Below are 26,824 nucleotides of genomic sequence, written 5' to 3'. Positions count from 1 at the left end.
TACTTAGAAATGAATGATCTGGAACAGGTAGGCAAACTTACCCTGTAAAAGGACAGACAGTAAATATCTAAGGCTTTTTGAGCCTTGAGGTCTCTGTCATAACTCCCCCACCCTGCTCTGGTAGTGTGAAAGCAGGTTCCAATAAGGTGTATACAAATGAGTGTGGCTGGGTTCCAATAAGAGCTTGGTTTATGGACACTGAAATCTGAATTTTATTTAATTTTCATGTGATGAAATATTCTTTAATATTTTCCCAATAATTTAAAAAGGTAGAACCATTCTTAATTCATGAGCCATGGCTCCCCAATCCCTGGTCTAGAACAGTGCTGCTCAGTAAGCACTGGGCCTTGTGCACTTGAAATGTGGCTCATGAGACCAAGGAACTGAACTTCTCATTTTATTAAATTTTAGTTCTTTTAACTGTAAATAGCCACATGTAGCTGTCAAACTGAACAGTGCAGGTATGGAATCTACTCAAGCATCTAGGATAACTGTATTCAATAGTTGCATAATGTGAGTTTTATGTATGAACCACACAGGCATCTTAAAACTTTCTTGTAGCCACATTAACAGAAGCAAAAGAAATAAGTGAAATTCAATTTTAATAATGTATTTTATTTAGCTCAATATACAGAAGTATTATCTTTTAAAATATAATCAAAATAATTACTGAGACATTTTAATTTGGAGGCAGGGGAGGGACTATCTCTGAACTCTGGCATGCATTTTACACTGACAGCATATCCCAGTAGTCCCCTTGGCTAAGGACAACCAGAACGGACGATGAAGCTCAATACATAACTTCTAGTTTACAGGACATATAGGGAATACTGAAATGAGTTAGAAGTCAACACAAAGACCAAAATGTAAAATATTCTACAAAAAAACTTACCCAGAATCTTCAAACTGAAAAGGCAACTGTTATGAAAGAAGTGGGGGTGGTATTCTAGAATAAGAGAGACTAAAGAGACCTAACAAAATGCAGTGTGTGAACCCAAACTAAAAATGAATTTGAAAAAAAAAAAAAATAGCTAGGAAAAGCATTTTTGGCTCAGTTGAGGAAATCTGCACATCGACTGGGTATTAGATATTACGAAATTACTGTTAATTTTAAGTGTGCAAAAATAAGGCAAGTATGGCAAACTGTTAACAGTTGGTGAATCTAGATGGAAGGCAGAGATGTTCTTTGTACTACGCTTTCAATGTTCATGGATGCCTGAAAACTTTTGTTAAGAAAAGCTGAGGGAAAAAAAAAACCCAATGGTTTATTTTAGTGGTAACCATAGGTCAGACAGGCTGAACCACCACCTGAAAACATTTTTTAAAAATCAAATTCCAAGCTGTAAGCCTCAGACTCAGAGCCAGAATCTGAAAGATGTTTCCCAGGCCAATTCCGACATATACCCAGGTTTATGAATCAAAATTAACTCCATCATCTACATTATGGTCAATGGGCTAAACAATCTTTTATTTCTTACTTGTTGGAGTAGGTGTCATACAATCCCACTTTTCCATCATCAGTTCCAAAAGCTAAACAGCCTTCCTTGGTTGGGTGCCAGCACAGCTAGAAAACATGAGGGAAGCAGCATACTGTTAAGGGAGCCCTTAGGTTATCTTTTGAGCATCCAAATGGAACACTTTCACGCTCTTGGTGTCTCCTAATTTAAAAAGTAACAAATTCTCATTATTTAAAAGAAACAAAGTATTAAAAACAATGTGAAAGTCACTGGTAATCTCACTTGTTCAAAACACCGCACTGCCCATTTTATATCTTGCCAGATATTTTTTTATGAATAAAGTTAAATATATACAGTTGAAAAAAAAAATAGGCTCAAATATTTAAATGATGTGTATGAAACACTGTTGAGTGGGGATAAAAGATTCCAGAATAGTTTAGAAAATAAGATCCTGTTAATAATAAAATTTGGAAAGATATATCATAGGTTGTCAACAGTGCTTCTCTGGATAATGAAAGTGGGAGCATGGAGTGGAGAGTAGGAAAATATTTTGCTTCCTACACTCCTATACTGTTTGGTTTTTCTTTTTTTCCCTTTTAATTGGTACAATTTTTTTTTTTTTTTTACTAAAGTATAATTGACATACAATGTTGTATTAGTTTCAGGTGAACAATACAGTGATAGGACAATTCTGTATGGTCTTCTTTTTAACCACAAACATTTACTGCTTTTAGACTAAAGAGCCACAACAGAGGTATCACTTTGGAGAAAAACAAAAAAATTATACATATTGTTGTGTAACCTGCATTCCCTGTTTTGTAATTTTCATTTTTCATGAATCATCAACATCTTTCCACATCAAATAAAGAGCCACATTATCATTTTTAATAGTGTGATACTGTTTATTATGTGTTTATAACTTTATGTATTTTCTGTGAGTGCACATGCAGGTTATTCCAAATTTCTTACTAAAACAACTACTTATTTGAAAAAAAGTTCAAGAGAGCTCAAAGAAATCATCCTTACCGCTGTAACCTTGGACTTGACCCCCTGCCAAAAATTTTTCACATCATAGTTGTTCTTTATGGAGAGTGTATTCCATACGCGGATCATACCATCTCCAACGCCTATGGCCAAACAGCCCATATCCACAGGAGAGAAAGCCAGGCTGTAGGCAAATCCACCAAGGGAAGGCAGGGACCAGCAGCACTCTAGGGTGGCCATGTCCCAACATTTTACCTAAAAATATCCAGGGTTAGGGTTTAAATGTAAAAAAAAAAAAAAAAAAATCAGAAAAACAGGAAAAAGAATCAACATCTCAAACAGGATGGACTCAAAGAATGGGTAATATAAAGAATATATAATAGTAACATATAAAGAATATATATTATAATATACAAATATAATTTATTCTAATAGGTAGTAGGAAAAGTATCTCTTAGGAAAAGAAAAAGTAATAAATTGTAGGCCCAAAGGGATCTTAGAATATATTCATTCCCAGAGATGTTGAGTGAATTCAGGGTAAATGAATAAAACCAGATCCAGGCCGCTCATTTCCCAGAGTCCAGCAGCCTTTCCACTGTACTGTACTACAGCATTGATAATCTCATTTAGCAAATCCTAACTAAGAATGAAGATGGTCTCAGGACAGTGGGAAAATGAGAGGGGCTATCTCAAAAAGCAAAATATCTTATCCCCAGGGGAAGGAGGAATGCTACATTTTTAATCTTCACTCATTTAACAGAGAGGTTTGGGAGAAAACAACGTCTATCAAATAAGCCTAGCCTAACTGCAAAACAATGAAGTCACAGATTCTTAAATATAGCCAATTCTCTCTTGGAGATTTCATCAAGAGCAGATGGTTCTGCTACCTTAACTATAGACAAGAATATTTTAAAGCCAAAGCATGATGGTCTCATACATCCTTCCCTGGACACATCTATGATCTTTCACCATAGCTGCTCTAACAAAAAGGCATCTTGGTGGTTTCTCACCTTTCCCCTAACTCTCTGCTGTTCCCACAGTTAGCTCTGGTCAGTAACAGTAACAGTAACTCTGAGATTGGGCTGGGCGTGGGGGTGTAAGGCAGGGCGTGAGAACTGATGGATGGTTTGAAAAGCCCTCTGATCCTATCCAATTCCTAAATCACGGGCCCTACAATGGTGAATGCAAACTAAGCAGTGCTTACATCTCTATCCATTGATGTGGAAAGCAGCAGCTGTTTGTCGTCCTCCGTTTGTAGAGGGCATAAGTTAAACACAATTCTTGAATGATTCTGCCCTTCTGATGAAGCACTAAAGAGGGTATATTTCCGTCTCCAGGACTGAGTGAGATCCCACAGCAACAGCTCACCTCTGTGAGGAAAAACAAGCACTAGTTCTCTTTCACAAGCAATCTGGAAACAAGAGATGTGGGGAGAGTGTGGGCCCTCAGTTGCCAAATAATTTCTATCGGTTGTTCTTTTAAGGAGAAAAAATTGCATATTCTGAAATGTGCACAGAACAGCTCAGAAAGAACACACACAAAAACAAGGTGTCACTGTCTATGGGGAAGGGAACCTAGTTGCTTGAGACAGAACAGCTCTGGTTCTTACCTAATTTTGAACCCCGTCAATGTGCTGCACTTCCTCTGGAACAGATTTTCCTAACAGTTTTAATAGTAAAATGCCACCATAATTTGCACAGCCCCAAAGCTTAAACACATACTATACTCTCTCTTTTTTGGGATGGTGTGGGAGAGTAGGGCCATGACCAGCATTTTAGGGGGGATTTTTATCTGCTTTCCCTGTACCATTTCATTTGAAATCAGGGCCTTTATCTGCTAAATTCACTTATTACCTCAAACAACTAGAAGCTAGTACTCACAAAATTCTGTTCAATGAATGGCTATAATCATCCAAAGAGATGGGAATTCTCTAAGCTCCCTCTTTTACACATGATGTAATTGAAGTTCGAAGGGTCACACTCATGAACACATAGAAGGTAAGAGACTGATTTGGAAATGCAATTTGGTCTGACTTTGGAGTCCATGCTCTTAATTACCAGGCTACACGTATTTGGTCTTTTTTCAGCACTGTAAGTAGACAACACAGGTATCTGTCCCATGATTTTTCCATTACAAATGGCCTGTCACAGTATAAGCCTTAGCCCTTGCCTTTTCCATCTTCTATGTCTAGAAAGAGGAGCCTAGGAATTCCTCAAGAAGCTAGAGAGGAAAACAAAATATGTCAGAGAGGGCATGACCAGAAAAACTTACCCAAAACAGCTGGATACCAGCTGTGTTGGTTGATCCTTGGGCCAATGGAGTGTCAACCAAAGGCGTTCTTTAATAGTTGGGTCTATACCCCCTCCTCTTCTCTTCAGAAAGGGCAATTTCAAAACCATCACCCCTGCAGATGGAAAGAAAGTCGGTGGGTGCTCAAGTCAGTGAAAACACACGTGCGAAGTCCCCAGCAGTTCACAGTACAGTTTAAAAGTTTGTTAGTTTGGTTACTTAGAATGCAGACCTCATTTTCTCATGGAAACGTTGTTACACATAGTTTTAATACTTGTCTAATTCAGGTAAAACAAAACAAACTTTTTATAGGCTATCCTGGCAACCTGAGCACACATTAATATTGTCTGTTTGGGAAAATGGGGTTTCAACCGGAATTGTGAACCCAGGTAGTAACACAACTCCAGATTCTCCAAAGTTGGCAGGGGAGAGTGGCAAGAAATCTAACAAAGGTTTAGAAGTTACCCTTCTGGAGGGATCCTGGGCCTTATGTTGTCCCACCTGGGAGTATCAGCCCTAGTATCTCCAAAAGCAGTCCAAAATTCTTTAAAAAAATTCCATTTTCCAAAATTATTGTATTAGTTACCACTGACTATGTTAGAATTATGGCCAAGCACTATGCTATTTGCTTTATATGCACTAAAGCATATAGAGAAAGAAGACTGCTATAAAGACAAAGGCTAGAGTTTTACTATAAGTGTAACATCCACTCTGCTTGGAGTTCCTCTCAATTTATAAATTGAAGGCAAAAGTTCTGTTCAAAGAGAGAAGCCTGGGAAAGCCGAATGACTGAGGGTCCCTGTAATTTGGATAAAATGAACTTTAACATTTAAACATGCGCTTCTACACTGGGTACGTATTATTCTGCATTTGTGTATTAAAACCTTTAGCTCTAGAGATCTTTCCCAATCCTCTGATTCAGGCCTTGCCAAGTTCCAACATTCCTATCCTTATAACCAACATCTTGCCTTCCATGACAAACGATGACCCTTCTATGAACGCATCAGAAACCCTCTTTGGTCCAAAACCAAAGTCAGATGTTCAGAGCGCAGGGAGTTCTAGCCCAGGCTAAACTGGTGAAGCAACTTTCTGGATAGAAAAGTAAAGAACTGCCTTCTAGCTGATGACACACTCTTAGGACAACAAGACACAATAAAAAAGTTTCTACTTCTACCAGTCACTATAGGTTATATCACAAAAGAAACACCAAACATGAATCTTACCTCGGCCTCTAGAGCAGCTCCAGATTCGAATGGTCTGATCTTTGCTTCCAGTGGCTAAGTAGCAGCCTTTTGTTACTGGAGTTTGTGCTGTGACTTTACCATTGGGAATTGCAGGTTCTTCTAGGGTAGAGATGGTAATTTTGTTTTTAATTTACATGAAACATGAACTTGTCAAAAGAAAAACCAGTTTTCAAGGGATCCTGAAACTTAGATATTACATTTATAGATCTGAATTGTAAGAGCTAAAGTTTTAAGTGTAATTCAAATGATACAGTTTTATCCACATTGTTCTTTAGGTCTTAAATCATCTCTACCTGAATTTTCCTCTTGACTTATGGATAAACAATCTTCACCAGGCAGGGGACACCAGGCTATGGAGTGAATCTCATCATCGTGGCCTCGAAGCCTGTGAATAACTTCTCCTTTCTTACTGATGTCAATTATAACCACTATGCCATCCTTGTAGCTAAAAAACAAGAGTTAGAAATATTACTGGAAAATGAAGACAGAACAGTAAACATTCTGACTTAAGAGTTATCACTGTACATTTCTAAAAGGTAAGTGTATTTGGGGGAAGAGGGAAGGGAAGAAAGAAAGAATCTTGTTTTGTCCTTTTTTCCAAAGTGTTCACTTTCTGTTTCCTGGTGGTCCTGGTCCTGACACATTTGTGCCCCACCTCTCCAATCAAGCTCTTGGCACTAAGTAATATTGCATTGACTGCCTGGCAGCAAGCTCAAGGTGTAAAGCATGCTTGTGTTTGAAGGGAACTTACAGAAGAATGGTTATTTGTGGGGCCCAGCAATCCCTCTAATTCCAGATGAATTTGACCTAATGCACTTAAACCTATTCCCCGCCCCTTTTTAAATATGTGATCCTATTTCTCTAACTATGAACTTAACAAAAGCTGCAGTACTGTAGCTTCTAGATCTGGATATTTCAAGACTATCATTTTTGAATTCAGAGGAAACTGAGAAATTCTAATAGTTTTTTCACACACATAAATACCCAAGAACCAGCTTAAGAAAAGAATACACCCAATTACCAATATAGTTGAAATCCTTTGTACATCCCACCCCAATCAAACCTCTTTCCCTCTCTTTCCCAGAGGTAAACTGATATTGGTGAATTCTGTGTTCCAATATTCCTAGCCTTTCTTTGTATAGATTCCTAAAGATGACAGAAGATGATTTTGTAGGTTTTAAAACTTCATAGAAATGGTATCATGAGGTCTGTTTTTCTGTAGATTGTTTTTTTTTCACTCACTGTTAGTGAGTCATCCATGTTGAAGCATGTAACTCTAGTTCCTGGTCAGTCATTTGTACTATTGGATAGCACTCCCTTGATGAAGACAGCACAAGTTTATTCATTTTCCCTTTTGAAGGGCTTCCTTTTTTTGCTATTACAAACAAAAAAATGACATTAATAATCTTATGCACACTTAAGACAATTTCAGATTTGATGCCTAGTAATGGAACTGCCAGGATGTAAGATGTGTACACCTTTGCTTTACTAGAATGTGCAAAACTGCTCTCCGAAGCGGGTGTACCTATTTACATTTCCTACATACTAGACAATCCTACAGGGAAAGACACATTCCAGCTCTACTTATTTTTCTTTTATTAGAAACATTTCCCCCATTACAGCTTTGTTTAAAAAAAAAAAAATCATAGACTGTTATCGGTCTTTGCAGACACAGACTTTGAAAACCTTCAAGTTATGCAACCTTATAGTCCAGTAACCGAGCTGTCCTGCAATTTTAATCAGCCCTTTAGAGAAGGATCACCATTTTGAAGATCCTCCAGAAACAAATCATTCTGATTCAATCCTGTGTCTATGCAGTTCCTTATACCTGAAAGATTTCTTCTCGTGAACTCTTGCTCATCTTTCAAGGTTGGTCTGATTCAACCTTCTCTGATCCCTACCTGCCACCTTTCCTGCTCCCTCTCTAGTGCCCCAGTGCACCACTGCTGCCACTTCACCTAGCAGGTCACCAATGCATGCATGCACAGATCCCTTCCATTTCACTATTAAGCTCCCACACCTGTCTTCCTATCCTTTCCCTCAGGCCACAGATTTCATGATCCATCATTATGATCACAACTTTAAAAACACCATTAGCTCCTTTGTGCCCTCTCTCCTAGAGGTATTTATTCCACAAAACCCCAAACCTTCTTGAATCCAACCAAAGTCTTTCTCAATCAGCTTGAATAGTTTACTTTGAATTCATAACTGTGATCCATAGCCTGGCACTCAATAGGGACCATTTGTCCTACATTCTCTCAGTAAGCTCATTTTCCTATTTTCTGAGAGGACTATTTTCACATCTTTCTGCATGCTTTCAGCCCCACTCTGAACCTGACTGCACCTTCTGATTTATGCCTCACGGAGAAAAGCAGAAGCCAGGAGGATGAAACACCCTCCTCTTCCAACCAGATCTCCAAACTCACCTGCCCTATTTCCATGTTCTCACTTATCCTTTCTACTTGTGATCTGGATCCAATCCCCTCTTGACTTCTCAACATCACTCCTGTATTTACTACATTTTCCGTGTATTCAGCTCTCCCTCTTCTGCCTCATTTCCATCAGCATAAAAACATGCCCTTATTATTTTCCATTTAATATTCCCTTAACTGCCACATACCTCCTCTGGCTTCATGTCTACGCACATTTGTTCAACAAACAAAAGTTTGCTGTCTCCACGTGTACCTCCAGTCTCTTGAGTCCGCTCCCGCCATACTTTCTCCTCCAACACTCTAGTGCTTATGTCATGTGTTCAAACTAGTGTGAAAGGACATCTTTGGGACAGGGGTAAACGGAGTGGTGAGGGAAAGGGGGGTGCCTGCTCAAGGCAGTTCATGTGAAACAACCTTGGTGATTGATCAAGGTGGAGGCAGAGCCCAATGCCAAAACACTCTCCCAATCCAGAGGGAGGGCTGAGAACCAGGACAGAACTGAGTCCTCTGACACTCCGGGAGTAAATGTTATCTCTAAGCCTGAGTACTGAGGGAGAAAAAGGGGAAAAGAGGGTATTTCCTACATTTGGAGGCTGACTGAAGAAATCAGATATGAAGAATGAGCAAAGTACATTATCGAAGAAACTAAGGAAATAAAAAGTGAGAGAGATAGCAAGGACCTGGAGGTCATAGGAATAAAGGCTACCAAGGGCCCAAGGAGTGGTTAATACCTATAAATCATTTCCTCTGAAGAATAAAGGGGCAGGAAAAGATAAAGCAAACGCAAAACATGCTCATTAACAAAAATAAATTACCAATACAGAGGGGATAGTACTTACCCAATGGCTACTAAATCTTCATGATGAGGTGAGCAAGTAAGACAGAAAATCGTCCTGGGTTCTATAAAGAGGTGCTGGCTGTCATTTCTGTTAAGCCAGTAACAGAAAACTACTCCTTTTTCATCTCCAGATACTATTAAATCCTTTACTTGAGGAGACCAGTGCAATGCTGATATTGTATGCTTTAAAACAAAACAAACACACATTTGCTTCTCATTTGTCAGTGCTGAATTTTTACCTCATTTTAAACCTGTACTATACTAGGCACATTGAGGGGTACTTAATTAGTGTTAGTACCACTTGTATGCCAAGAGTACATTAACCAAGTGGTAGAAGAATTTAAGCTCCTAAGGATCAAGGAACCATTAAAACCATTTCTTCCTTTAATAACTTAATGCAAAGTTCTTACTAAGATTAAATGAGTCTTCTCCTTTTCTACACTCTCTGAAAAGGCAGGTTTATCAAGTAATCATCTGGTTTAGAAACAAGTTTTATTCACTCATTTACAGTTTATATTAGGAGTCTTTTTCATGGACAGAACCAGATAGTAGATATTTTTTGATTTGTGGGCCATACTGTCTCTAGTGCAACTACCCAAGTCTGCCTTGTAGCATGCAAGCAGCCAATACTTAAATGAATTGACTGTGGTAGCATTCCAATAAAACAATCTGCAAAAACAGGCAGCACACTGTAGTTTGCTGACCTCTGGTTTATATGTTATCTCCTTCCAAAAAAGTTTTGAGGCATCTTATTCTCATCCAACTAATGAACATTATCATAAAAATTAACAGATGAGCTAGCATACTTGAAACAAAAGAACCCTCAGCACAGATATCTAATAACGGTCTGAGAAACCAGTAAGCCATGGTACCTGATGGAGTGCATGCTCTGTCACAACTGCTTTTGTCTCCACATCCCAGATTTTCACAGTCCCATCATCAGAGCTCGTGGCACAGAGGTTGTATTGACCCGGGTGATGTGAAAACGTGAAGCCAGAGACCCTTTCGGTGTGTCCCACCAATTCCCCTATGACTTCAAGCAAAACCAGATTCTAGGTTAGAGTGCTACCTGAGATTCCTGGCAGAATCATTCTGTTGTTAGATGGGTGGGGTGGGACTTCACTTATCCCGTGGTATAACAAAAATATCCAGGCACTCACAATCAGAAATCCCAAGTGCTGGTTCTGGCTCTGCCACAAGACTTCAGCCCATTTTATCTCCTTGAGCCTCACTCTTTTCAACCGTAAAATGCTGTTGCTATCCCTTGATGCTGACCGTTCACAGGCTGAGGAGTGGCTCAAATGAAGAATGTAAAAGTGATTCTTATTTAGATCTGGCCAGAGGTCATTTGGGAAACAAGAAATACCTGGCTTGCCACATCCCAAGGCATGATCAAAATCTAGTTTGGAGCCCGAAAGCATCTGGCTCAACACATTAATCTTACAGCAACGAGTATTCCTGTATTTGCAGGATCTTGCGTAGGGCCTGGCGCTGTAGGCAGCCCCTTAAACCCAGAAAGGCTTCTAGGGGGCCGGCGCGCGCTGCGTAGGGGGAGGGAGGCCACACATGTTATAAATGCCTGGGTCTAGATAGGGATAACTTCAGGGAGTGAGCGGTCCGACGTGAGAGCACCAGGAGGCGGGACTGCTCAGCCACAGCGTGGTGTAGCTCAATCTAGGAGATGCGGACGCAACTAAGCTTAGTGACTGTGAGAGATCTTTCTGCCTACCTGGGCCTCAAGTTTCCCCATCTGTAGAGAAGGGTAGCTAGAAAAACCCACTTAGCGCCTCTGGCGAACCCAAGAAGGGCAGGAAGGAGGGGGCCCAGAGGTGGGGAGTTACCTCGAAATGGGGGCGTCCCAGGGATCGCGCCGGCGCCCGGGCCCACGCGGACAAGGAAAACGGAGGTCCGCGCCGCGAAGCCGAAGAGGCCCCCAGGCACGGCATCACTGCATCGGGCGCAGTACCAGTTAGGAGAGGGCGGCAGCGTGCGCGGCTCCTGCCCCATGATCACAGGCCACTGGGAAAAGACGAACGAGCCACAGGCGCAGACCGATAGCAGCCCCACGCCGTAGCCGGGAAGGGGGCGGGGTTGGCTCGGAGCCCCGCCTCACCGGGCCCGCCGCTACGGCGCGCGCCGAGGCCCAGGAGGCACCGCGCGCTCCGCTCCCGCAGCCCCCGGGCTGGGAAGAACGCTGACGCGAGCCGGGCGCTCTGCCCCGCAGCCCCGCCCGGGGCCGGAAGGTCTGGTGCTGCCACAGTCCACCCCGAGGGTTAGGCATTTTCACCTCCTACAGCAAGGCACATAATTAAAGGGTTAGTCTATCGGAGTCACCTCTCCGCACATCAGCTTTACTTTTTGGACCTGTTCAACCTCTATCCCGTCAAGTATTTTTGAACGCTCTGGGCACTTTGCTAACTCTGGAGATTCTTTAAAGATACCTACAGCAAGCCAGGTAGCAAAAAGATAAAAGTTCGAATCAGAAATCTGAAAGGAAAGGAGGAGATTCTGCAACTGGCTGGAAATTCTGGCTCTAGAGTCTTGGTATCCAAGGAGGAGTAGAATAGAATGGCCTCGTTGATTGCCGACTCTGTGAAAGGGACTGCTGTGGAGGAAAAGGAATGGAAATTTCAGATTCTGCGTTTACACTCTCCTGCCCCTGTGTTGCTTGTTTGCATAGCGTACTTGGCACTCCTGCATCTGTAGCGAACGAAACCTGAAATATCGATTCTAATACAGAGAGGTCAAACATATATTTGGTTGTGGGTAGGGGCACTAACTTCCGAGGCATCCAGTCCTACACTGAATTAGTGATTTTGCCAGTTATCTGAATTTACCCTAAACGAATCTGTTTCCTCATTGGAGAAGGAAGATGATAATCCATGCCTTGTTGGATTGCTGTGAGGAATACTTGGGATTTAGTGAAATGCCTGCCGGGCATATATGATAGCAAATTCCTGATGTATATTAATTTATCTCTTGGAGGCCAACCTGGAGATTAACAGGGATTAGGACATCATACTTTGTATTTGAGCTGTTTTTTCTTTAAAAGAGCTTTCCACATGATCTCGTGATTTTTATAGCAAGCCTCTGCGGTAGGGATCGTTATTTCTGTTTCTCTGACACAAAAACTGAGGCCTACCCACGTTAGGTGGCTTGTTCACGGTCTCTGTTTTTTCTAATCCTTTCAGAACGTTTGTGAGGTGAAGTTTCTCAATTTCTCGGGATCCTGATGAGTTTCCGGAAACTCACTAGTTTTCGGCCTTTATTAAAGTCATTCATTCCCAGGCAAAGCTGGCCGGATCACATCTGAAGTGCAGGCACGCGTTCGCGGTCTCCATGACAACATCGCGGGTGTAAATACTGCTGCGTCTCCTGCAGGGGAGGGCAACCTGAGACTTGCGCACTCGCCTCGTCCAGGCAGCGCAGGAACTCGGAGGCTTCCGTAGAGGGAGGGAGAAAGATGGCGGCGGCAGCACTGGAACGTTTGGGTAGGGATTTCTTAGTGGTTTAGGGGAGGCAGAAGGGAGTGGAGGTGGGCTCAGCTGACGGCTTGTGTTGATGTTTCAGGTGCATTATGGATGCAGAATCTGAGGGGGAAGCTGGCCTTAGGGTAAGTCTTTCGCCTCGGAGTTACTGAGGGCTCGAGGCCTCTTTGCAAGTTTGTCAGTTACTGAGCCCCTATGCCGCCCTCTGCCTTAGGCTCTGGGGCTGTGGAGGGGAACAGAACGGCCAGTCTCTGCTTGGTTACTCCGTCGTTCCGCCGCCGTATTGCATGGCCCTGAGGGAATCAGAGTAACCTATCACTCAAGGGACATGTTGGATCTCTTTTCCAAACAGTCTCCGAATATGGTTATACTCTCCCAAACCGTGTTGGGAGCCTCCAACTTTTATAGTTCCCCCTCTAGTTACTTGATTACATGAGCAGGGACTGTGTTGTAGACAACTGAGCTTTACGTGCCTGGAATTGTGTTAAACGCTTTATATGCATTATCTCATTCTCATAACATCCAGCATAGTGTAGGTATTGCTCTGCCATTTTTCAGACGAGGAAATTGAAGTTCCCCAAAGTAAAATAAGGTTCCCCCGGTCATAGGAAGTTTTAAAGCTTTATACTGTCTTGTCCAGAACATTCTTAGACCTCAGGACGGAAGCGTTTTTAAGGTTAGGGAATGCAGTTAAATCGGCCCTGGCAAGGAGCCTTTCTCTGTCACCTTCTCCTTGTCCCTCTTCTGCAGTACAGCTATTGATATTTGGAGATTGATAATCTGATTGTAAATTGTCTGATCGGTGCATTTGTTGGAGTTTATCTTGGAGAGACAGATAAGTTGGGTGTGAATCCACTTTTTAAGCGGTGTGATTTTGGAAAAACTATCCTTTTTGAGTTTTAGTACTTATATATGCTATGAGAGTAATATTAGTACCTATGTCATTGATTTTTGAATGAGAATTAAAGGAGGTAGTGCATATGAAGTGTTTAGTATAGTGCGTGACATATAACAATCCCACCTTAGATTCTGTCTGCCATTACTGTTTTATTCATTATAAATTATTAATGTGTTCCCATTATATTTAGCTCTGTTCTCGGTGTTTGGGTCAGTGGGCTAAAGAAGAAAATAGGAGGCACTGCCCCTTAGGATTTGTTTATGCTTTGCTTTTTCAGATTATTTTTTATCATTCCACCCCAGCTATGCTGATTTACTTAACTTTTGTTGAATATGCTGTCCATTTATTTGCTTCTTGGCTTTTTCAGGCTGTGCTTCTTGTGTATAATATGAGTTCTAATTATTTAAACCCTGTTAAAATGTTTCCTTAGGAGGTTTCTCAGATCCCACTAAAAAGGAAACAAATTAATCTCTCCTTTTAGCATGTGCTTGTTAAATAGGGACTTCATGTTAATGTGTCTGTGCCCTTTACTAGCTGTATACCCTGGAGAAGTAGCAACAGTTCTTGTTTCTCTTTGTAGCTCCAGGTTATGGTCTTGCACAAAGTGAATATTTTGTTAATGTTTGTCAGCTTAAATTGTCCTGCACTGACTATACTGGGAAGCTCTGAGCAAGCAACTTAAGCAGTTTGGCCTCAGTCTTTTCATCTATGTAATACAAAAGGGTTCAATTTTGCTAGATAATCATTAAGGCTCTTTCTGGTTGTGAAAGAGTATAAATAATTTTGTGAATCCCTAGTCTGGACTTTCTAATAGACAAATGGTTATGTAAAAACTAAATAGAGAAGGTATAATTAATGCTCATGATAACTCTGTAAAATCTTAGAGATTTTCTAATTCAGTGATGAAACTTCATTGCATATAGATGGCACTCAGTTAATGGAAATGAACTGGAAGAAGCAGTCTGTGTAAAATGAGAGAAAGTGGTAGGGCCTGTGGCAATTAGTAGAGTGCATTCCTCATCTAAAGGCATTGAAATGGGTTAAGAAAAAGTGCTAACCAAATAAAACTTTTCTGTAGGCTGTATTTGGTAGTGGAATGATAGTTTCCAGCTTTTGAATTCCAAGTCTCCCCATTTTATTGATGGATGCATTTGAGAATTTTAATGACTTACTGAAGGCTACACAGTTAATACAAGTCAAATCTAGGACCTAAACAAAACATTGTCTGGGTGATGAATCAGGCCTGCAGATGTGTTTTGTTTGGACTACACAGGATTTAAAAACTTTTGAAATTTAAATTAAAAAAACTGGCAGCTTCTTATAAAAATCCAGGTTTCCAGATTATCTTATGCATCACAAAATAGGGCAACAATTTTCTAGAGCTAAAAAGTGTACCACTCTTTAGATAGGGCCTATACTCTTCAGTTTTCCTCGTTTAAAAAAATTTTTTTTATTATTTTTATTTATTTATTTATTTAGAGAGAGTGTGTGTGACTGGGCAAGGGGCAGAGAGAGAGGAAGACACAGAATCTGAATCGGCGCAGAGCCTGATGCAGGGCTCGAACCTGCAAGCCATGAGGTCATGACCTGAGATGAAGTTGGATGCCCAACTGACTGAGCCACCCCGGCGCCCTCAGTTTTCCTCATTTTTTAACCATGTGTAAAATCCTTCACTTATTCCAAGCCCTCTTATTTATGTTACCTGGCTATTCCCTGTATTCTTTAATTCATTCTACAAACATATGTTTAGTGCCTTATGTGTACTAGGTACTATTCTGTTTTTTTTTTTAATTTTTTCACATAATTTTAATCATATCCATTCTTCAAAAAATATACATATATAATTTAATTATTTATATGCAACTAAAATATTATACAGTCAGTGAATTATATAGAGGTAAAATCATACTATTTATTTTGATTCTAAAACATCAAAAGGTATTAACTACATCAGACGTTATAAACTGTCCAACCTAGTCCAAATGAATTATTTATTGCATGTGTACTCCAATATGTTTTTTTTTTTTTTTTTTTTCCCCCAGAGTGTGTTCTGTGGTTGTTAGAATTTGTTAACAACATTTAAAAATTTCACAAAGAAACCCAGATTTTCAAACTTTTGAAATAATAGTGATCTGGCATTACTGGGCTACATAATAATTGTGTGTGTGTGTTTGTGTGTGTGTGTGTGTGTGTGTGTGTGTGTGTGTGTGTGTATTCCTTGGTATGCTTCTAGTTAGGAAGAAAAATAGTAAATCCATGATAGTTTTTAATAAAAAGTGTAGAGGCATAGTGGCCTCATATATAATACATACTCTCTTAAAGTTTTAGAGGTATCTGTGTATGTGTGTGTGTGTGTGTTGTGTGTGTATATGTATATATATGTATATGCATGTATATATATGTAGATACTTTTTAACAACTGGGATTAGAGGAATATACAGAGTAACTTTGTCACAGTGTACTGGGGAGGGATGCAAGGCCCAGTGAAAGAGCTAGAAAGCATGAGTTTAATAATGATGGTTGTGCCTATTGCTTGTTAAGGGGGCTTTGACACATAATTTAAATTCTGAATCCAGCTAGATTTCCTGAAAGTGGATAAACTAACAGTCCTAGGTGTAGACCACTAAATATATAGGAAACTAAAAATTAGATAATGCATATTATGACAATTTGAGAAATAAAAAAAAGTGAATAGATTTAGTAGACTGTGCCCAAGATAATGGCTGAGCATCAGACATGTCCCCCTGAAAGGCAGAAAAAGATTAAATGAAAAATATGAGGCCAAAAAGAAACTCGTAAATTTTTTAATTTTTTAAATGTTTATTTATTGTTGAGAGAGACAGAGCGCGAGTTGGGGCGGGGCAGAGAGGGAGACACAGAATCCAAAGCAGGCTCCAGGCTCCCAGCTGCCAGCACAGAGCCTGACGCGGGGCTTGAATTCACGAACTGTGAGATCATGACCTGAGCCGAAGTCAGACACTCAACTGACTGAGCCACCCAGGTGCCCCGCCAGGTACTGTTCTTTTTTTTTTTTTTTTTTTTTTTTTTTTAATGGTTATTTATTTTTGACAGAGAGACAGAGCATGAGCAGGGGAGGGGCAGAGAGAGAGGGAGACACAGAATCCAAAGCAGGCTCCAGGCTCTAGGCTTTGAGCTGTCAGCACAGAGCCCGATGCAGGGCTTGAACTCACAGACCACGAGATCATGACCTGAGCCAAAGTTGGACACTCAACTGACTGAGCCACCCAGGCGCCCCTCCCCAGGACTATTCTAACACTAGAGATTTTGCAGTGAACAAAACCAGAGTAATCCCTCACAGTCTATTGAGGAAAGCACTTGATAAGTAAAATGTAGAGTGTATTAGACAATGACAACTGCTTAGGAGAAAATGTAAGCAGAAAATGGGAACAGGTAGTGTGTATATATTGGAGAGGGGTTACAAGTTTGCATAGGTAAGTCCTCACCAAGAAGATAACATTTGAGTAAAGATGTGAAGGAAATGAGGGAGCAAGCTATCAGAGGAGCAGATTTTGGGGAGAATATCACAAGTTCAGTTTGAGGCTTATTAAATTTGTAACATCCAGTAAGCTTTCAAGTGTAGATGAAAGTAGGCAATTGAATATATATGAGTTTGGAATTCAGGGAAAGGATGTCAATTCAGGAGTCATCAGTGCATGAAGAGTGTTTAAAGCCATGAGACTGGTTGACTTCACCATAGAGTGAAGTAGAAATTATAAGAGTACAAGGATTGATTCCTGAGGCAGCCAGCATTTACAGATCTCTCTCAAAAATAAATAAACTGGGGCGCTTGGTGGCTCAGTCGGTTGGGCAGCCAACTTCGGCTCAGGTCATGATCTCATGCTTCATAGGTTCTAGCCCCACGTTGAGCTCTGTGCTGACAGCTCCGAGCCTGGAGACTGCTTTGGATTGATTCTGTGTCTCCCTCTCTCTGTTCCCCTCCCCCGCTTGCCCTCTATCTCTCAAAAATAAATAAACCTTTAAAAAAAAGTTAAAATTTTTTAAAAATAAAAATAAGTAAATAAGTAAATAAACTTAACAAAAAGGAATGTGGAATTTAGGCATTTGGTCCTTCTTGGTTTACATAGTGAGAAAATCTGGCTTATTAATCATACATGTGTATACATGTGTATAGCATAATAACAAAAACCTTTTGGAACAGAGAAGTCATGCTCCCTAGTCTGCAAAAACTTGCAGCAGGGGTCAATTTTTGCCCCTACCCCCACCTCCAGCCCCCTAGGACATTTGGCAATATCTGGAGACATTTTTGGTTGTCCCAACTCAGGCCAGGGGTGCTACTAGCGTGGCTAGAGTTGAGGGATCCTACTAAGCATCCTACAAGGCACAGGATAGCCCCCACAACAAAGAATAATCTGGCCCCAAATATCAATATTGCAGTGGTTGAGAAACTTCTGAGTTTACCATGGTCCAAAGTTGCGGGAATTTTGTTTGGTTGCTAAACTCTTGTTTCCTTGTGTGATTGTCCTTGACTTTAACCAAATGAAATTATATTGAATTATGACAATATACATATCACTTCAGCCATTTATTTTAGATGCTAATTGAGACAAGATGGAGGATGTTCTTTTATTCAGTTTCAAGTGTGGGATTAACAGTGTTAACAGAAGTAATTTTGGAACAAAGAATTTTTCACCTTGATGCATTTAATAACCTGCATATAGTAACCTCAAGATTGAGCCAGAGGCCAGTCATATCTTCACTTGGGATTTGGGTATACCTTGCACTAGATTTCAAGATGAATTTTGAGTAATACATAGGAAGTATAATTTCTGAAATTGTGACTTTAGAAACTTTGAGATCTTGTTTTATCTGAATTCTTAATCCTAAAATTTGCTTTGTATCTGCCACTCTTCAATGTCAGATGACTGTGGGAAGAATTTGAAAAGTGATAGTCCTTAAGTATCCTTAAGTATTGGTAGATAGAAGACACCAAAGTAACAGGAGTAAGGAAATTCATATGCTGGTTCCAGTATACCACCCACTTTCTGTTTGAGCTCTGGCAGTCTCACCAGACTGTGGGCACCTGTGTGTGTGCTTGTGTGTACAGGCATTCTGGAGACTTGGTTCATGCCTACCTTACTTCATCCAATTTACAGAGGTGCAATGAAGCTAAAGGGATTTGGGCTTCCCAGTAAATGTGAGGATGTTGTAAATATCAGTAATGGTCCTTGAACTTCAAAATGATAAAAGTTGATCTTGGATGCCTTTCAGTGTTTTTTTGTTTTGTTTTTTTTTTTTTAAGGTTTTAACTTGCTTTGATTTTTTAGAATGCTAACAATAAACTAGATTGCTAGGCGGACCTAAAATTTAATGTTTGTTGGAAAACAGTTTTTTTTTTTTTAATTTTTTTTTTTTCAACGTTTATTTATTTTTGGGACAGAGAGAGACAGAGCATGAACGGGGGAGGGGCAGAGAGAGAGGGAGACACAGAATCGGAAACAGGCTCCAGGCTCTGAGCCATCAGCCCAGAGCCTGACGCGGGGCTCGAACTCACGGACTGCGAGATCGTGACCTGGCTGAAGTCGGACGCTTAACCGACTGCGCCACCCAGGTGCCCCGGAAAACAGTTTTATAGAAGGAAATGGATTCTAGCAATAGCTCATGTTATCATTTGTTAATTCCACAAATTTCCTTTTCTTGAATCCGCTTTCTCTAGTGACTCTTTGCAGTATTTCTTACACAAAAAGGTCTCAAAAGTTGTAAGTTTTGAATTACATAGTTAAGTTTTGAATTACATATTTTCAATTTACCCCATGATTGCTTCATTTTCTGCTTTAATTCCAGTAGTTGACCAGGAGAGGGCGTGTAAGAACTTTTGTTTTAATACACTTCTGAATTAAGTACTCTGCTTGGAATAATAATTTAATTTAATTTGATTACAATTGTTTAGTATTTGCCTGGTAGTTCGTTTTATGAACCATCTGAACCCTGAATGTATTGTAGGTATTCAGAAATCTTTGTCATTGTGGATTCATAATGTGTTTAATTTATTAAGCACCATATGTAATTCACTAAATGTGTATTGATTTGAGTACAAGACACTGTGTTAGATATGATGTATACAGAAGGCATGGGCCTCACCCTCAAGCATTCTTTAAGACTGGTTAGTGTAATAGTGGTTTCACAGAAGAAGAATTAAATAGAAGCCAAGAGGCTTGTGTTTCTGTAATCCTGCTGTCAACAATGAGATTTGAGATAGAATTAAGGTTCAGAGAGACCCTAGAGATGATACACTCCAATTCCTCTTTTCATAAAGAGGCTGAGGACCAAAGAGTGGATAAACTTAGTGTACCCATGAATTACAGCTTCAAGCAAACGGTCATGATTCCAAATGTGAGAAGGTTTGGAATTGTGTGATAATAAAGTTTACAGTTCACAGCGTTCATTTTTTCTGGAGACTAGGAGAGATGAACTGTTCAGAGGGCCTTATTTAAAATTAATACTAGGTATGCCTGGCTGGCTCAGTCGGTTAAGTGTCTGATTTTGGCTCAGGTCATGATCTCATGGTTTGTGAGTTTGAGCCCTGTGTTGGACTCTGTGCTGACAGTGCAGAGCCTGCTTGGGATTCTCTCTCTCTCCCTCTCTCGTTGCCCTTCCTCCACTGGCACACACATTGTCTATCTCAAAATAAATGAAATAAAATTAAGGGCTCCTGGGTGGCTCAGTCGGTTGAACGTCCGACTTTGGCTCAGGTCATGATCTCACGGCCTGTGAGTTTGAGGCCCATGTCGGGCTCTGTGCTGACAGCTCAGAGCCTGGAGCCTGCTTGGGATTCTGTGTCTCCCTCTCTCTCTCCCCCTAACCTACTTGCATTCTCTCTCTGTCTCTCTCAAAAATAAATAAATATTAAAAAAATTTTTTAATAAAAAAATTAGAAAAAATAAAATTAATACTAGCCATCAGTGTTTATTATGTGCTAGATGCTGTAGGGTACAGTATATTAATTATCCACCATCAACAGAATGAAGTGGGTATTATTCTCATTCTGAAAGTAATAACATCAATTTTATTGAGCCCTTTTAAGCGTCAGGTTAAGTATTTTACTTAAAATACCTTATTTGACCTCCTTCAGAAGCCTATGAGGTAATTACTGTTATTACTCCATCTACTGATGAGGAAACTGAGCTCAAGAAAGTTATGTGACTTTCCTAAGTCCATTTACCTTGTATTAAAGTTGGGATTTAGACTCAGGTTTACTTGCCTCCATAGTCTCTGCCCTCATTACTTTGCTTATGGTTTTGCTTTTTTTTCTTTTTTTGGAAATTCTGCCCTCTAGCTAGCATCATGTCTCCTAATTTTGTACTTTTCACTTAAAATAGTGGAGCCTATATGTGGATGGCAAAGGTTTAGTCGAGTATTTAGATAGTACTGATCTTTTTTTCTTTTTTAATGTTTATTTATTTTTGAGAGAGAAAGAGAGAAACAGAGCGTGAATGGGGGAGGGGCAGAGAGAAGGAGACACAGAATCCGAAGTAGGCTCCGCCAGCCCAGAGCCCGATGTAGGGCTCGAACTCATGAACTGTGAGATCATGACCTGAGCCGAAGTCGGACACTTAACCGACTGAGCCACTCAGGTGCCCCAGATTGTACTGATCTTAATATTGGGATGTAAAATGGTGAATTTGAGGTAGAATAGGAAAAATGAGCCAGTAGGAGAATAGGTTTTTTTAAATTCTTTAGTCCGAATGATTTAAAAACTAAAAGACTTGGCTAAATATATCATCCAATTGCATAAATTGTGTGAAAATCTGCCACTTTACAATAACTTTGAATATTTAAGTCTGGGTTAAAGATTTACTTAGTATTCATGTGCCAGATATTGTCCTTAGTGCTAGAATACAGAAGATGTTATACTTGCCCTCAGAATGCTCAAATCTGTACACTTACTATAGGAACTCATTCTTCTGTAGCCAACTTACAGTACCATAGTACTAACTCACTGTTGCATGGTTGGCAAGAGGAGAGTACTTTTATATGCTGTTGAATTTGATTTGCTAGTATCTTTTTGTGAATTTTTGCATCCATATTCATCAGGGATATTGGCCTGTAGTTCTCCTTTTTTGTTGGGTCTCTGTCTGGTTTGGGAATCAAAGTAATGCTGGCTTCAAAGAATGAGTCTGGAAGTTTTCCTTCTCTATTTTTTGGAACAGCTTGAGAAGGATAGGTATTAACTCTCCTTTAAATGGCTGGTAGAATTCCCCAGGGAAGCCATCTGGTCCAGGACTCTTATTTGCTGGGAGATTTTTGATAACAGATTCAATTTCTTCACTAGTTATGGGTCTGTTCAAATTTTCTATTTCTTCCCATTTGAATTTGGGAAATGTGTGGGTGTTTAGGAATTTGTCCATTTTTTCCAGGTTGTCCAGTTTGTTGGTATATAATTTTTCATAGTATTCCCTGGTAATTCTGAGAGATTGGCTTTAATAAATCCATTTTCATTTGTGATTTTTATCTATTTGGATCGTCTCGCTTTTCTTTTTGAGAAGCCTGGCTAGAGGTTTATCAATTTTGTTTATTTTTTCAAAAAACCAACTCTTAGTTTCATTGATCTATTCTACTGTTTTATGATTCTATATTTTTTATTTATGCTTTGATCTTTATTATTTCTCTTCTTCTATTGGGTTTGGGGTTTCTTTGCTGTTCTGCTTCTAGTTCCTTTAGGTATGCTGTTAGATTTTGTATTTGGGGTTTTTCTTGTTTCTTGAGATAGGCCTGGATTGCAGTGTATTTTCCTCTTAGGACTGCCTTTGCTGCATCCCAAAGGGTTTGGATTGTTGTGTTTTCATTTTCATTTGTTTCCATATATTTTTTAATTTCTTCCTTAATTGCCTGGTTGACCCATTTGTTCTTTAGTAGGATATTCTTTAACCTCCATGCATTTGGAGGTTTCTACACTTTCTCCTGTGGTTGATTTCAAGTTTTGTAGCATTGTGATCTGAAAGTGTGCATGTATGATTTCAATTCTTTTATATATATTGAGGGCTGTTTTGTGACCCAGTATGTGATCTATCTTGGGGAATGTTCCATGTGCACTTGAGAAGAAAGTATATTCTGCTGCTGTAGGACATAGAATTCTAAATATATCTGTCAAGTCCATCTGGTCCAGTGTATCATTCAGGGCCATTGTTTCTTTACTGATTTTCTGTCTAGATGATCTGTCCATTGTTGTAAGTAGAGTATTAAAGTCCCCTGCAATTACCACATTCTTACCAATAAGATTGCTTATGTTTGTGATTAATTGTTTTATATATTTGGGTGCTTCTGAATTCGGTGCATAGACATTTATAATTGTTAGCTCTTCTGATGGATAGACCCCATAATTATTATATAATGCCCTTCTTCATCTCTTGTTACAGCCTTTAATTTTAAGTCTAGTTTGTCTGATATGAGTATGGTTACCCCAGCTTCCTTTTGACTTTCAGTAGCATGATAGATAGTTCCCCATCCCCTCACTTTCAATCTGAAGGTGTCCTAAGGTCTAAAATGAGTCTCTTGTAGACAGCAAATGGATGGGTCTTGTTTTTTTATCCGTTCTGATACCCTATGTCTTTTGGTTGGAGCATTTAGTCCATTTACATTCAGTGTTATTATTGAAAGATATGGGTTTAGAGTCATTGTGATGTCTGTTGGTTTCATGTTTGCGGTGATGTCTCTGGTACTTTGTCTCACAGGATCCCCCTTAGGATCTCTTGTAGGGCTGGTTTAGTGGTGATGAATTCCTTCAGTTTTTGTTTGTTTGGGAAAACCTTTATCTTTCTTCTATCCTGAATGACAGGCTTGCTGGATAAAGGATTCTTGGCTGCATATTTTTCCTGTTCATCACATTGAAGATTTCCTGCCATTCCTTTCTGGCCTGCCAAGTTTCAGTGGATAGCTCTGCTACTACCCTTATGTGTCTACCTTTGTATGTTAAGGCTCGTTTACCCCTAGCTGCTTTCAGAATTCTCTCTTTATTCTTGTATTTTGCTAGTCTCACTGTGATATGTCGTGCAGAAGATTGATTCAAGTTAAATCTGAAGGGAGTTCTCTGTGCCTCTTGGATTTCAATGTCTGTTTCCTTACCCAGATTGGTGAAGTTCTCAGCTACAATTTGTTCAAGTACACCTTCAGCCCCTTTCTCTCTCTTTTCTTCATCTGGAATTCCTATGATACAGATATTGTTCTCTTTGCTGGAATCACTTAGTTCTCTAATTCTCCCTTCATGATCCAGGATTTTTTTTATCTCTCTTTTTCTCAGCTTCCTCTTTTTCCATAATTTTATTTTCTGATTCACCTATTCTCCCCTCTGCCTCTTCAATCTGCACTTTGGTTGCCTCCATTTTATTTTGCACCTCATTTATAGCATTTTTTAATTCATCATGACTGTTTTTTAGTTCCTTGATCTCTGCAGCAGTAGATTCTCTGCTGTCTTCTATGCTTTTTTTTCAAGCCCAGTGATTAATCTTATGACTGTTATTCTAAAATTCTTGTTCAGTTATATTGCTTATATCTGTTTTGATTAATTCTTTAGCTGTCATTTCTTCCTGGAATTTCTTTTGAGGAGAATTCTTCTGTTTGGTCATTTTGGTTAGTTTTCTGTCCTTTGTGTGTTCTAAAAGTTTGTTACGTGCTCTGCACCTGTGAGCACTGCTATATTAAAGGGGGACATATACTGTCCAGGGCCTGGCCCTTCAGGATGTGTTTTGGAGACTGTTACTTGCTCTCTGTTGTTGTGACTTTGGTTCTTTTTTCCCCCTACTTGTAGTGATGTTTTGGGCCCTCCACCAGGTGTGCTTTGATTTGTGCCTTGAAGTATCCCTGGAAAGGAAAACAAACAGATAAACAAAACAAACAGAAAACAAAAAACACACAAACACACACACACACACACACACACAAAAACCCAAAAGCAAAAAACCAGAAACACCAGTTGTAAGTAAAGAACAGGGTGGAGGTGGTGCTGATGGAAGATCACATACAAAGAGAGAAATGACAGGGACTGCGTGGGGGGGAGGGGAATAAACATTGATTAGGTAAAGAGACTAAATGGCTTAATCCAGAGAGAGAGAAAGGAAAATAAAGAAGGAGGCAGGGGAAAAAGCAGATAAAATTACCCAGACAGTGAAACTATACAGCTTGATTATTCCAGAGAGAGAGAAAGGAAAGAAGGAGGTGATCCATGTGTCAAGAGCATGGGTTAAATATGTCTGTTTATACAAACCAACAACCAGAGTAACCAGACTAGAGGAGGGAAGAGATAAGAAGGAGAAAAGGAAGGAAGAATATATCTATATAACAAGAATTGTCTGAGAGTTAATCCAGGCGATGCAGCAGCGCTGGTCAGGAGGAGGGGTCCGTCTGGTTCCTCAGTGTCCATTCCGCTCCGGTAGATGCGCAGTTACCCGGCACGGAGGGGCGTGGTTTGGTGTACACGGTTCTCGCCTCCACCGTGGGCCCGAGGTTAGATCCCTGACGCCCTGCCTTGGTGGTGGTGGGGTGAAAAATGGCAACCCCCCAGTCTCTCCTCCATGGACCCGGTGTCCCAAATCACTCTGTTCGAGCCGTCCTCACTGTGCCGCAGGCGCAGACGAGGCGGTTTGCCCTGCTCTGCCGACTCCTGTGCCCCGCACTTGGCTGGGATTCAAACTCCCGCTCTGTGCGCCCTGCTACTGGGGAAGCGCCTCTCCATGCCGCGGGATCTGTGGTCCCTGCTGGCTTTCTCCTGTCCCGCAGCACTCCAGGGAGGGAATCACTTTCTCCTACTGCGGACTGCGCCCCCGACCTAGGCACCGAGCCTGGGGCTGGCTCCCTTCCTCCCCAGGTGCACCAACAGGGCAGCCAGCCCCAGTCCAGAGAAAGCCCCGCAGTTAAAGATTGGATCTTTCTCCATGCTGCTCTGAGGTTTTTCTCTTGTCCAGATACAGTCCTATGCTTCCCCAGCCGCTCTTTCTCTTCCCTTTGTCTGTCCACAGAAGGGGATCCCTCCCTTCCATTCATTTTACCTCTCCCAGTTTGCAATCACGCACCTATGGCCTGTCAGGTTGTCCCCGTGTATCCCTGGTAGCGACTCAGTCTCTTTTCCTCCCAGTCTCTTCAAGAACAGAGTACTAACATAGTGGGGAGGGGGCGCCTGGGTGGCCAAGTGTCTGACTCTTGATTTTGGCTCGGGTCATGGTCTCACAGTTCATGGGTTCAAGTCCCGGGTCGAGTGCTGTGCTGACAGCATGGAGCCTGCTTAGAGCATGGAGCCTGTCTCTGTCTCTCTCTCTGCCTCTCTCTCTCTCTCTCTCTCTCTCTCTTTCAAAAATAAATAGAAACAAAAGACAGTGGGGAGAATGGTTGGGAGAAGGGATCACGTGATAGCTCACAATGAGGTGACATTTGAGCTGGAGTTTAAAACCGGACAAACATTTCATTCAGGAGATAATGATTGAGGAAAAAACAATATGATCAAACGTGTAAAGACACGAAAGTATGTGGTTTGTTCAGGGAACAATGAACATCTGTGTGGCCAGGCCAAAAGGTGAATGAGCCAAGATGGCAAGGTTGGGGTTAGATTATAAAAGGCCTTGTGTGTCTTGCTGGGATTTTATTTTTATTTATTTATTTATTTATTTATTTATTAAAAAAAATTTTTTTTTCAACGTTTATTTATTTTTGGGACAGAGAGAGACAGAGCATGAACGGGGGAGGGGTAGAGAGAGAGGGAGACACAGAATCGGAAACAGGCTCCAGGCTCTGAGCCATCAGCCCAGAGCCTGACGCGGGGCTCGAACTCCCGGACCGCGAGATTGTGACCTGGCTGAAGTCGGACGCTTAACCGACTGCGCCACCCAGGCGCCCCTCTTGCTGGGATTTTAGACTCTGTATTCTGCATAGCATGGAAACACCAAGTTTGTGTGTTACTTGGATATCCCCAGAGATACAAAAATAGATAATATGATGAACCCTCTTAAACTCATCACCCAACTTCAATAAGTTACTCATGGCCAATCTTGTTTTGTTCCCTACTATGTTTCCTACTCTTTCCCATCATATTTTGAGACAAATCCCAGACACTATATTATTTAATCCATGAATATTTCACTATATATCTCACTAAAAAGCATCATGTATCCAGTTAATATTCAGATTTCCAATGGTTAAATCACTGTTATACTTTTAAAATTGTCATAA

At 40.5% G+C, this 26,824-nt stretch overlaps 2 protein-coding genes across 3 annotated transcripts in view; one reads left to right on the top strand and one right to left on the bottom strand.

Moving 5' to 3' along the window:
• Positions 1-11,350, bottom strand: part of GEMIN5 (gem nuclear organelle associated protein 5) — a 41,397-nt gene extending 30,047 nt beyond the window's left edge. The window contains exons 1-9 of the mRNA XM_045436390.1: positions 11,086-11,350; positions 10,117-10,277; positions 9,246-9,427; positions 6,268-6,419; positions 5,954-6,073; positions 4,713-4,845; positions 3,646-3,811; positions 2,484-2,696; positions 1,479-1,564 (exon numbers count right to left, since the gene is read on the bottom strand). Coding sequence (XP_045292346.1) covers positions 1,479-1,564; positions 2,484-2,696; positions 3,646-3,811; positions 4,713-4,845; positions 5,954-6,073; positions 6,268-6,419; positions 9,246-9,427; positions 10,117-10,277; positions 11,086-11,251 — 1,379 coding nt within the window. The 5' untranslated portion in view covers positions 11,252-11,350. The remainder of the gene's footprint in view (positions 1-1,478; positions 1,565-2,483; positions 2,697-3,645; positions 3,812-4,712; positions 4,846-5,953; positions 6,074-6,267; positions 6,420-9,245; positions 9,428-10,116; positions 10,278-11,085) is intronic.
• A 1,258-nt stretch (positions 11,351-12,608) lies between these two features.
• MRPL22 (mitochondrial ribosomal protein L22) overlaps positions 12,609-26,824 on the top strand; it is a 35,107-nt gene continuing 20,891 nt past the window's right edge. Inside the window, exons 1-2 of one of the 2 annotated variants that reach the window (XM_045436369.1) lie at positions 12,609-12,735; positions 12,815-12,857. In XM_045436369.1, the coding sequence (XP_045292325.1) occupies positions 12,708-12,735; positions 12,815-12,857 (71 nt within the window). In that variant the 5' untranslated portion in view covers positions 12,609-12,707. The remainder of the gene's footprint in view (positions 12,736-12,814; positions 12,858-26,824) is intronic. The other variant, XM_045436358.1, reaches the window with a different exon arrangement.

This window comes from Leopardus geoffroyi, chromosome A1 (assembly GCF_018350155.1).
Source record: "Leopardus geoffroyi isolate Oge1 chromosome A1, O.geoffroyi_Oge1_pat1.0, whole genome shotgun sequence".
NCBI classification, from domain to species: Eukaryota; Metazoa; Chordata; class Mammalia; order Carnivora; family Felidae; genus Leopardus; species Leopardus geoffroyi.
Note: the sequence above shows the minus strand (reverse complement) of the source record. Positions and strands in the feature narration are given on the sequence as shown.